The sequence below is a fragment of the Polistes dominula genome, unplaced genomic scaffold (assembly GCF_049000335.1).
Source record: "Polistes dominula isolate Pdom_NZ unplaced genomic scaffold, Pdom_raw_medaka contig_15, whole genome shotgun sequence".
NCBI lineage: Eukaryota > Metazoa > Arthropoda > Insecta > Hymenoptera > Vespidae > Polistes > Polistes dominula.
The window spans coordinates 732,552-745,927 of record NW_028300915.1 but is presented as its reverse complement, the minus strand read 5'-3'; the positions used below and the strand labels follow the sequence as shown (position 1 = coordinate 745,927).

The following is a 13,376-nucleotide window of genomic DNA, read 5'->3' as shown; positions in this document are numbered from 1 at the left end:
TCTCTCTTTCTCTCTTTCTTTTGTGTGCATGTATAAGATACGTACCTACATTAATGTTGTTTCTTAACACGAACACGCGATCTTTGGCATGTTTGGATAAAAAGGAAAGGAAAGGAAAGGAAAGGAAAGGTAAGGTCGTCGGGCAAATCGAGGTCACACACACCACCCCACCACCTATCGGAATCTCCTATTTATTTTGTTGTTGTTGTTGTTGTTGAGGGATGATAAACCCTAACCCTAACTCCCAACTGACGGACGAAGGGAATGGAAAAAGTTTCCTTTCTTTTTCGTCTATAAATGATTGCTGTTGTTGTTGTTGTTGTTGTATTATTTCGTTCTTTTATGATATAAAAGAATTTTTTTTCGGTACAATCATTTTCTTTATTTTTGGGGGGGGGGAGAAAGGGGTAGAGTTTACGATAAAGATATCGTTAGGTATTATTCGTTGATTTATTATTTAGTCTATTTTTTTTTTGTTAAATTATATTAATCGTGCTATGAAATAAAATATTATTCAACTAAGTATTTGAATGATTCAAAATGAAAAGAGTAGGTATTCTTCATTGTTTAATTGAAAAATGTTGAAAATATTATAAACATTTTAATTGAATTTTCGGATATTATCAGTGTGACGGTAAAAAAAAAAAAAAAAAAAAAAAATATTCAATCCATTTAATGACTTTGTCCCTTTTTCCGTTATCAGTCCACCCTACGTGTGGTGTTGTGTTGTTCCTTCATTCTTTTTTTTTTACCCCCAAAATTAAAAACACCTCATTATTTTCTTCTACACAAATGCTTAGGATTTTCTTCTTTCTCAATATCAAGAAATCTCTGTACGGTTTTTTTTTTTAATGATTTTTACAAAATGAAAATTAAAAGTAAACGAAGAAGGAAAAAAATAGAGAAAAAAATTCAAAGGGAGGACAAAATAAATATGATCTCGTTTCATTATTTGATCATTGAAACACGACATACTTAGGTGAATTGTTTGAAACGATGAAATGTTACTATCATCCTGTAAAGTAATTGTAATAAACATTTAAAAAAAAAAAAAAAAGAGAGAGAACATTTTGCTGGCTCTTGAAAAACTTTGAAATATTATCAATTGTAATTTTTGGCTCGTCTGACTTAAAAGAGGTTGCCGACCGACCGATCTCTGCTCTAGTGAGATTGGTTTCGTTTAAAAAGTAGATGACGACATATATTTATAATAATACGTAATCGCGTATAAATTCAAAATCAAAACAAAAACCAAATCAAACCAAACCAAACCACCAGTTATCTTGCAGACAGACGTTTCATAATTTATTCGTGAAGAAAATCTGAAAATCTTTCTTCTTTTTTTCAGTTTGCATTTGAAGTTGTCTTTGACACGAGAGACACGACGAGAGAAAATTCTTCTTTTCTTCCTTTTCTTTCTTTCTTTCCTTCCTTCCTTCCTTTTCGTTCTGCTTTTTATTATTCCGAACGCTTTCGACGAGTATTCTTTTTCAATCTAACTCGAAAAAGAATGCGCACCACTTACTCACTTTCTCTCTACGAGAATAAAGAAAGAAAGAAAGAAAGAAAGAAAGATTGAGATAGAAAGAGAAAGGGATAAGGAAAAGGTATTGAAGTTTGAAGAAGAAGTAGAAGGGTAAGGGTAAGGGTAAGGGTAAGATGGGGATGGTTGGGAAGAGAAAAACGAAATGGAGAGATTGATAGGGCGACGAGTAGGTTGTTGTAGAAAATCGAAAAAAAAGATAAAGAAAAAGAAAGAAAGAAAACAAAACAAACAAAAAAACAAGAGGAAATACACATCCAAACCGAATGGACTCTCGACGAACGAGGATAACAGCTTTTTTAATGGCTAGAAAATGGCTTCTTCAACGGGATGATGATTCTCCCTTTCATTTTTTTTTTTTTCTTTATTTCTTTTTCTTTTTTTTTTTTTCAAATATCTCAAATTAGTGCCGAGAAATATGATTACAAGAGTAAGTGAAATATAGTTAGAAAGAGAGAAAGAGATGATGATGATGATGATAAAAAGAGAACAGCAAATCTTTTTATTCTTTCTCTTTCACGTTACACTTTGTTTCGATTTTTTCTCGAGAGTGTACTTAAAAAAAAAAAAAAACAGGGGGAAAAAAAGGGTAAATTTAGTCTCGATTTATCGTATCTCAAGGTTCCCTCCCCATCCCTCCCCATTCCTCCCTCCCCCATCCCTCCCTCATCCCTGTCTCAGCTCTTTTTAATCCTCTCTCGTTCCTAGTTGACACATGCATGCATACATACACACACACAGACATAAATTATGTTATTAATATTTACTGGAGAAATTTATTAACTACTTATTCATGTTGCTTATCTTTCTCTCTCTCTTACTCTCTTTTACTCTCTTTTACTCTCTTTTTCTCTCTTACTCTCTCTTTCTTCGTTTACAACGTTCACTGGGATTACAGTTAATTATTCTTCGTCTTTGTTCATCTCATCTTTATCCTTTTTTTTTTTTTGTGTTCAACCCTTCATCGTTCCTTTTTAACCCTCTTTCTTCTCGTACGAATATACAGGGTGTCTATAGATTATTTTCTCTTTTTTTTTTTTTTTTTTTTTTTCTATTCGTGCAAATGTTATTAGCTTAAAATATTGTTTAGAAAATAAGACCAACAAAATGTTATTATATAAATGTAATTATTATTATTATTATTATTATTATTTTAAATGTTATGCAACATCTCTATGAACAAAATTATTTTATTCGACCTACCCCGTATATATTAATACATATCCCCGTATATAAAATAAGTTTGTCTCACGGGGGTGGTTGCATCAACACTTTGTTTGTTTTAACTTTTTTTTTTTACCAAGAATAAACAAATATTATTATAAGTTAATATCAAGATAATAATACTCTTGCAACATTCCTATGAACAAAATTATTTTCTCAGACACCCCGTATATTAATACATACCCTTATATAAAACACATATGTACGTATATATATATATATATATATATATAGATGAAAGTCTCTCTTATCTTTGGTTGAAATTTCCAGCCAATTTTCCACTCTCGTTGTGTTACAGAGACAAGCGATGATCCGTGAATTGAGAAACGTAGACGGAAGGAAAGGGTGGGGTAGTAGAAAAGCGGATTTCATTCTTAAAGGATTTCGATCAAGAAAAAAAGGCCCTTTCTTCTTTTTCGTTTTTTCCTTTTTTTTCCCCCCGTCTATCTTCTTCTTCTTCTTCTTTATATTCTTTTGATTCTTTTCTCTTCTTTCTTTATTTCATTCTTGTTTCTATTGAATATCCCACCACCATCTTCGATAGTTCCGATCCGATCAAAATCTTATACCCCAATACAATCACATATATCAACATTTGATTTGGTGACGACAAATATTTATTTATTTAAAAAAAAATCTTTGATGATTAATTAACAACAACAACAACAACAAAATTTTGTTCATCATTTTCTAATCATTTTGGCCAACTTAAAGATAATTGTTTGATTACCTTTTTTAAAAAATAGTCCAACAATTTTTCATTGATACAAATTAATTGTCAATGAACTCAAATAATTAAAAATTTATTATATAAATTAATAATTAGAAATTAATAAGGGAGAGGGGGGTTAGAAGAAAGATGATAACCGAGACCTTGCATTCTTTTATTCTAACGCATAAAAAAAAAGTATTCGTAGTTTATGAAAATTTATGAAACTTTTTGTAAAAAAAAGAAAAAGAGAGAGAGAGAGATGGTAGTAAACTTGAGAGAAGGAAATCATTGGGATTGTTTGGTCTTTCAATTAAATTTACCTTTCAGAAACATCTTTGTTAGTACGAATGATCCTTATCTACGCAAGCTAGTGAATTTGCACCCCTTATCAATGGAATCGAGTTAACATTCATGGTAGTGAGTGAATGACTAAAAAGAGAAAGAAAGAAAGAGAAAGAGAAAGAGAAAGAGAGAAAGAGAGAGAGATAATTTGTAGAGATATCCGGTTAGGCAAAGACAAAGGAAAAGTAAGGAGGAAAAGGGGTTGTACAAGTGGAGGAGAGGAAAGGTAAGAGGAATAGGAATCGAAGAGGGATGAATCAAAGGTCTTTTCGACCAATTGCACAACTATAATTGCTATGGCGCACTCTCACCACCACTACCATCAACACTACCACCATCACTATTATCTATCTATCTCTCTTATTGCAATTAGCGGGGAACGTTAATCCGAATAGCGAGAGAACATAGTCGATTGGAATGTTTATCGAGAATAGTCCAAATAGTTGAATCACATTGAAATTTCTCTAACCTTATCGTAATTTTGTATTTTTGAGATTACCTTTGATGATATTTTAGGCTAAATTTTTATTTATTTATCTTTTTTTTTTTTTTTGTTTTTGCCTTTCTACGCACGATTTATATATATGAATTACGTGTCACGTTGTTTGTCCGCAATGGACTCTTAAACTACTGAACCGATTTTCATCAAATTTTACACACTGTGTGCAGTTTTATTCAACTTGAAAGATAGGATAGTTTATATCTCAAATTATAATCGAATTATTTGTTGATTAACAAAGGTAATTCGTTGATTTAAAGACGCGTTGCCCCACAGCAACGTGTGCCGGGGCACCCCTATAATTTAATATATTTATAAATGAAAATCGAAAAAAGATAGATGGTTCAAATATATATATATATATATATATATATATATATATATATATATATATATATATATATATAGTTACTATAACTTTTTCTTACAATCTAATAACATTAATAAATAAAAAAAAGTAATATAAGAAGAAGAGAAAGAAGTTTCTCAATCATTTCTATAGGAAGGGATCCAAACGAGCGGATGATAGGCCTCTCTCTCTCTCTCTCTCTCTCTCTCTCTCTCTCTCTTTCTCTCTTTCTCTCATCCCTGAGAACGATAATAATTCTTCTTTTCTCCCCCATACTCGTACTCGTAACACTGTCACAGTCTCGTCGAGCGGAATACGTGACCTCGAACTTAGGAAAAGGCGACTACCTAACACCACCACCGATGATACGAGAATATGACGAGGAGATGAGGAGAAGGAGGAAGAAGAGGAAGAAGAGGTGGAGGTGGAGGTGGAGGAGGAGGAGGAGAAGAATAACTAAAACGAAAGGGTGGGAAGTGTGGAACGATAAATCAAGCAATTAAGTGTGACATATTCGAGCAAATTTCTGGCCAGGGTACCTACCTATCTACGTAGATATTATACTAAACGAGAGAGAGAAAGAGAGAGAGAGAAAGAGAGTGAGAGACAGAATAGAGTATACATTGAGCCGAGTCAGCTTGCACAAAATGAGAGAGAGAGGACTTCGTCATAAAACATCCAGCTTCGACCCACTTCTACTTTGTATACATCTCAAACGAGCACACTCCTTAGCGCACGTAAACTCGCCCAGGCTCAGCAACGTAATAATACGTCCCTGAGCAATGCATACTCAAGGATTTACGAGTGTTAACCCTTTCTCTCTCTCTCTCTCTCTATCTTTGATACATACACACATTCTCTCATTCACTCTCTCATTTGCTGACGCCTGCATTGTACGGTTACTACCGCAGTGCAACCGTACTTGCACACAATATCTATGTATATGTATATATGTATACATATTGTATTATAGAACATATATATATATATATATATAGATATAGATATGGATATGGGTATGGGTATGGGTATATGTGTGTATAAAGCGTACGATGCGTGTCTGAAGTGCACGTAATTATGTCCGGGTTCGGTCCGGTTACATAGGTTACAAGCGGAATCAGCTGTTAAACTCCTTCACTACTCCCCCTAATGTAAACAACACTCGAGTAAAGGCCGATGCGCTCGAATCTATGCAACTACGACGCATATGTGTTTTATAGCTTGCTATGATAAATCATCGTACTTTATAATATAACCTCACACTTGTTCTTTCTATTTTTGTTGTTTCTATTATAAACACATCAATGGTTTTACGTCTATTTTAGTCAAATGTTGTCCCAGGGGGTGGGGTGGGGGTTATGGCAATATTTTTGGAAGTATTGAAAATTTCATTGAAACAAATTTCCATGAAAATACAACACTATGTGCGACACATAGTGAGTGAATGAATGAGTGAGTGGGAGAGAGAAAAGTTTGAAATGACGATCTAGAAAGGTAAAAAAAAAAAATGGAAGATGGAAATATAGGAGGGATAGATGGGGTAAGAGTGTGGGTGAGTGAGAGGTTTTAGCTGGAAAATTAATGGAACATCGTGTATCCTTGCCAAAAAAGTTTTCAACGTTGCCAGGCAATCAAAAAAAAATAAGCTTTCTCGAGTAGTAACTACGATCGGTCCAACATTTTTATTCCTTTCTGTTTTTGTCTTGAAACAAAACAAAAAATTCATTGTACACGTTTGGCATGGATTTTCTATGTCATCCATCTCTAAATTGTTATATCAATTCGTTCTCATTAAAAAAAAAAAAAACAAAAAAAAGAGGTAGAGAGAAAAAGAGAAAAAATATAAGAAAGAAATAGAAAAGTGTGTGTTGAAATGAAAAAAAGAAAAAAAAAGGTTACAAGAAGATTGATCTACAATAATTAATACAAAAGTACGAGGAGGAGAGTTGTTGTTAGGTTGATTTAAAAATGACCTATGGGTTTAAAATGCTAACGACCAAGTAAGTAAGAGAATAGCGTGAGAAATCTCGTTTAATGTGAGCTTTGCAAAAAAAAAAAAAAAAGAAAAAAAAGTATAAGTAAAGCCGCGTTTTCGAAGATAATTTAACCAAATGCAAAGGTAAATGTTTGATGGAAATGCGATCGAGCCACGCAAACATATTTTCCAAACGTATAACGTAAAGATATATATATGTATATATGTATATGTGTATATGTATGCAATGTACACGCGTATATTACGTATAAAGTATATCTATAGTAACATCTTCAAACGTATTATTGTATATTTATAATATATGCAAGTATACGTACATATATTGCATACGTATGTATATATCTAAATATATATAAATTACGTGTAAGGTTGTTTGTCCGCAATGGACTCCTAAACTACTGAACTGATTTCAATGAAATTTTGCACACTGTGTGCAATTTTATCCATCTTGAAAGATAGGATAGTTTATATCTTAATTTATAATCGAATTATTTGTTTATTAATTAATGAGAGTCATGATTATCTCTGTTAGTTCGATAAGATTCTAACAGATGGCGGTATATATATATATATATATATATATATATATATATATATATTTTAAAGAAATGTTATTATTTTTGCAATAGAAATTTGTCAGAAAGAATGCAAATTACGAGGATTTATTTCGACGAGGAAATTCCATTAACGGTTTGTTTTTTGACAAAAAAAAAAAATAATAAAAAAAATAAAAGAGATTAGGCTAAAGAAAAACTAAAAAGGAAAAAAACGAGAGGGAGAAAAAAGGAAGCTTTACCTTTTTTGTTTTTTTTTTCTTACTTTTTATTTATTTCTTTTTTTTTGTTTATTTCCTTCGGGAAAAGCAAGAACGGAACTGGGAATAACTGGGCAACGAGATCTGAAAAGATGGAAAAGAGAAAAGACTTTTCTTTAGCAAACCTGATCGATACAGCCATTTCGTTTATAGGTTTTCACAGAAAAAGGAATTCCTTTTTTCAACCCTTAGAAATATCCAAGATAACAAAAAAAAATAATTATTTATTTAATTTTATATATATATATATATATATATAAAATAAACGTGATTATTTAACACGTTAATATTAGAAAAAAAAATTGAATCATTTTATTGAATTAAATTAAACTAAATTTCATTAATTAAATTACAATTTCATTTTAAATAGAAATTAATTCATCGAATATATATATATTGAAATCTAATATGGGATTTGGTTGATGATGTCATAGGTATTAGAAGTATATTTAACTTTCCAAAAATATTTTCTCTCTCTCTCTCTCTCTCTCTCTCTCTCTCATTCATATTGCATCTGCATCTCTCGAGTTAAACAGATTACTCTTGATGGTTTGCTCTTATGATATATGCATATATATATCTATATACACACACATATATGTTTCATAGAAGTTGTACTAGTTGTTAGAAATGTTAGATGGTAAATTTCCAATCGCATCAACTATTTCCATATCCATGTCTTGTTAGATTTCATACGTTTCAAAGTACATATACGAATTGGTTCAGTTGTAATCGTTGTACAGTATGATGATATGTCTCTATCTCTCTCTCTCTCTCTCTCTGTGTGTGTGTCTGTCTGTCTGTCTTTGTCTCTCTCTTTTGGTGAAGTGCACTTTGGAAGATGCTGTTGACGAGGTTTACCACGAAACGAAAGGAAATCGTGGATACACGGATAACTCGAGTGACACTTGTTGGATCAAACTGCAAGACTGTAAACGAGATAGAAAGCGTAGTGTAGTAGCTGACTTTTCTAAGTGCTTTTTTTTTCCTGAGTGTGAGGAAAAATACCATCGATCTTCAAACGTCTCTCTTCTTTTTCTTCTTCTTCTTCTTCTTCATCTTTTTTTTTCTTTTTGTTTTTTTTTCAAAACAATGACAGAAAAAAAAATAAAAGAAAATATTTGTTTTCTTTATTGTGTTATTACTCTCTTTCTTTCAGTGTGTGTGTCAAAGTAACTTGTTGTAAGTGTTATATACTTAGTTGAGTTAAAACATTGTTAATTTGTAATATTTATGAATATATTATTCTTAGATATTTTTATATATACAGCAGGAGGTAGTTTGATCTAAGAATAGTAATAAGATAATTAGGAACAATTTTGATACAATACTAGATTATATAGTTTTTATTTTGAATATATTTCAAATTAAGTAAAATAATTGAAAGTAAACATAACTAAAATTAAATAAAATAAGTAAAATTAAAAATAATTATTAATTAAATTAAATATTGAATATCAAATTTTTGATTAATTAAATAATTACCTAAAATAACTCAAACTAAACATATCCCAAAATTAACTAAAATAACTAAAATTAAAAATAACTAAATTAAAGTAAATATTAAATTTTTTTTTAAATTAAATTAAATATTGAATATTAAATGTTTTTTTTGTTTGTTAATTAAATAATAAATTAAAATAACTAAAACTAAAACTAAATCAACTAAAATTACCTAACAAAAACCAAATTACCTTAAAATATTTAAGGTAAATTACCATCTTATATAAGATTTATATATATATATATATATTTTGTTTGTTTGTTTATTGAATACATTAATAAATAATTATAATCACGATAAGTATTATAGAATGTTATATATATTTTCATAGAGAATATATACACAGCCTACTTCCACATACGCATAATAATAATACACGTAAAAGGAAGTGCCTAATCAACGTGAACCAACCTTCGTGTGGGTGTGCGTGTATGTCTATACGTATACGTGTGTGTGTTATGTTCTATGAACGTCGTGTTCTATCCGACACGTCGGATAAAACTGCGATAAATCAATTAGTCACGTTTCTATCACACGTTTGTCCTCGAGAATTATCGATAATTTTTTGTATACATACAACCAAAACATATACTAATTGATATTTTACAATAATATGATATCATCAAATTCGTAATGTTCAAATTCGTAGATAAAATAGTATCTTACTTTTTTTTTTTTTTTTTTACATTCGTCTGCAGTTATCAATCAGTTTGAAAGGAAAAGCCACGAAAGTTTTCAATGGGACCCCCGAACAAAAGCCCGGAACCATTCTCAATTTGTCGTCGTCGTCGTCGTCGTCGTCGTTCGTACTTTCATGTCAGTGATAATCGATCGTTTTCTCTCTCTCTCTCACTCTCTTTCTCTCTCTCTCTCGGTATCCCTGTTTGTTCGAAGAAAGTGACAATCGTTTCCGATCGTTTGGTCCGTTTACAAAGCCAGCCCCCAGTTGCTGCTTTCTACTTCCTGAAATTGACGTCGAGTGTTTGCTCGTTCCTTAACACTTTGACGATTGCTGTCACCTATACGAAATTTTTTACTAACCAATGGTTATCAGGTTGCCTTTCTATATATATATATGTGTGTATGTGTGTGTGTGTGTTTGGTGTATCACGTAAACGTGATTAACGTTTTGTTATTTGAGTAATCAGTTACACGTTTAGTTGATTTTTGAATTCAACCATTAATTTATAATAATTAATAAATTATATATATATATAGTTAAAAAATAAATATAATTATTAACAAAATTTCATTGTGAACGAACGTCAGCTTTCACATCAGCTTTTTTTAATTGTTCTTTTTTTTTTTTTTTTTGCTTAAATAATTACCCGACGAATGGCATTCACTAAAATGAAATGAACGATTTAAAATGGATTAACAAAAAAAAAACAAAAAAAACATTGATAGGGAGGAAGACGTAGAACAACGATTGACAATAACACGCACGATCGAATCTACGTAAACTTGCTTCACTCGAAATCCTATTAAATTATAAACAGAGAATACAATTAAGCACTAAGAGGGGGATTATTCGATATCGTATCGTTAATTAACATTAATTGATAAATTCGCGCATAATACAACATTGACATCACCGACTGTGTATTCCTAACCATCGGTAATAAACCTTTTAATAATAATCTCGCAAATAATGGTTATCAAATACTTATTTGTATAATTTAGAAAAACAATTTTTATTTCATTAATTGTTAACAATTATTTATTTATTTTATTATTATTATTATTATTATTATATATTTATTATTTATTATTAAATTATTGGGATCTCTGGCAAGGGTAGCGTGGTGTAGCAAAATTCGACCTATCTACTGTAATTTTGAATTTAACTACCAGATAGCGTATTCAAGTGCTACAGATCCCAATATATTATTTTATATATTGACGAATTTGTATTTTATATAATTAATTATTAAAATTTATTAAATAAATATTAATAATATATAATAAGTAAATAATGAAATAAAAGGAAGAAAAGAGGGAGGGGGCTAGCTCTTCGTATTATTTTCGTGTTTTCCTTTTTTGTGTGTTTTTTGATTTGTTCGATTTAGGTGAGGACGACCTACAGGATGCCAAGAAGTCGTAGTTCATTTTCCAGAATCGAAGGACTAATGCTGCTAAGTTTGATCATGCTCGTCTACCTCGACATCTGTTGGTGTTCGTTATCCCATAGAAGTAGACACCATGCCGAGTTATCTCACGAGGAGGTGAAAAATTATCGTCAGGATGAACATTATCCAAGAGCAGAAGCTCTTAGTTCTAATCCTAACGATGATCCATTGATCGTACAAACTAGAAAGGGCAAAGTAAGAGGCAAAACATTCACAGCAATGACTGGAAAGGAAGTTGATGCTTGGTTTGGCATACCTTATGCTCAAAAACCCTTGGGTACGTTTTACAATGTTTGGAAATTATTTAACAAACAAAAAAAAAATGTCTTCTCTTTTTCATGTTAATTCATTGTAGGACCACTAAGATTTCGACATCCAAGACCTGCCGAACGTTGGAACGGTGTTCTCAATACGACTACTTTGCCAAACAGTTGCGTCCAAATTCTCGACACGGTGTTTGGGGATTTTTCTGGTGCCACCATGTGGAATCCTAACACACCGTTAAGCGAGGATTGTCTTTACATTAACGTGGTAGTACCACGACCCAGGCCTACTAACGCCGCTGTTATGGTATGGATATTTGGTGGTGAGTTTCTATTGATGAACAATAATCAATATTAGATGAGAAAACAAAACGAAGTTGGGGTGGGGGGTGTTGGTGAGATGGTTGGGGGTTGTTGTAACACATAATAGGAAAAAAGAAAACCACAAATCATTTCAGGTGGTTTTTATTCCGGGACAGCAACGTTGGACGTTTACGATCACAAAACGTTGGTATCCGAAGAGAACATAATTCTCGTCTCGATGCAATATCGACTAGCCAGTTTAGGTTTCCTCTATTTCGGGACATCAGATGTTCCCGGTAATGCCGGTCTGTTCGATCAAATAATGGCCCTCCAATGGATACGCGATAATATCGGTGCTTTCGGTGGTAATCCTGACAACGTGACCCTGTTCGGTGAAAGTGCTGGAGCCGTGTCCGTTTCCATGCACCTTCTATCGCCATTGTCCAGGTACTACTAACTACTACTACTACTGCTACTACTACTACTACTAATCGCTAGATCAGAGTTGACAAAAAGAATGAGAGAGAGAGAGAGAGAGAAAGAAATGAAAGACACAAGAGGGGGGCTTCTCGTCTCGGCTTTTTCAGGCACCTCTTCAATCAGGCGATAATGCAATCGGGTTCAGCAACCGCCCCCTGGGCTATTATTTCACGCGAGGAATCTATCGTACGAGGGATCAGGTTAGCGGAAGCTGTTAATTGTCCACACGATCGGGATCATTTGCAGGACGTTATAGATTGTCTGATAGCCAAGGATCCAAAAGAATTGGTGGACAGCGAATGGGGTACTTTGGGTATCTGCGAATTTCCATTCGTACCTGTTATCGACGGTACGTTTCTTGATGAAATGCCACAACGTTCCTTGGCAACATCCTCCTTTAAAAAGGCTAACATCCTGATGGGTTCCAATACGGAAGAAGGAATCTACTTTATCATCTATTATCTTACCGAATTATTCCGTATCGATGGTACCGAGGATGTCGAAGTTTCCAGAGAACAATTCGTCAAGGCCGTCTCGGAATTGAATCCTTACGTTAATCAAATAGGACGTAACGCAATTATATACGAGTATACCGATTGGCTTCATCCCGATGATCCTCACATCAATCGCGATGCCATTGACAAATTGGTCGGTGATTATCAGTTCACCTGTAACGTCAATGAATTTGCTCACCGATACGCTGACACTGACAATACCGTTTACATGTACTACTATAAGCACAGGTAAGTTGATGATGATGATGATTATTATTATTATTATTATTATTATTATTATGCAAACGGGATAAGTGGGTTCTTTTAATCCTTTGGGTACACATTTAATTTGAAAATTACTTTTGAAATATTATAATAATTAATGATTATTTGATTAGTTGTTTTTTAATCAAATAAAATCATAACATCGTATTTAGGACTTCTTCGAACTATGTGTTTTTGAGATTATGTAATTGTTGTTTTGTTTTTTATTTTTTTTTTTAATTATTTTCCCAGATCAGCGAACAATCCTTGGCCAAAATGGACAGGTGTTATGCACGCCGATGAGATCAACTATATATTTGGTGAACCTTTAGACTCTTCTAGGGGTTATACAGAAGAAGAAGTTCTATTATCAAAAAGAATGATGAAGTATTGGGCTAATTTTGCTAAAACTGGGTAAGTCGAGCTTTTTTTTTTCAAATACCAATGAGATGAATAAATT

At 32.2% G+C, this 13,376-nt stretch overlaps 1 protein-coding gene across 4 annotated transcripts in view; it reads left to right on the top strand.

The window, feature by feature from the left end:
* The window catches only part of LOC107070240 (acetylcholinesterase), a 60,978-nt gene that overhangs the window by 24,408 nt on the left and 23,194 nt on the right, over window positions 1-13,376 (top strand). For all 4 annotated transcript variants that reach the window (XM_015328250.2, XM_015328249.2, XM_015328251.2 and 1 more), the window contains 5 exons: window positions 11,053-11,389; window positions 11,468-11,698; window positions 11,834-12,125; window positions 12,266-12,901; window positions 13,169-13,330. In XM_015328250.2, coding sequence (XP_015183736.1) covers window positions 11,071-11,389; window positions 11,468-11,698; window positions 11,834-12,125; window positions 12,266-12,901; window positions 13,169-13,330 — 1,640 coding nt within the window. In that variant the 5' untranslated portion in view covers window positions 11,053-11,070. The remainder of the gene's footprint in view (window positions 1-11,052; window positions 11,390-11,467; window positions 11,699-11,833; window positions 12,126-12,265; window positions 12,902-13,168; window positions 13,331-13,376) is intronic.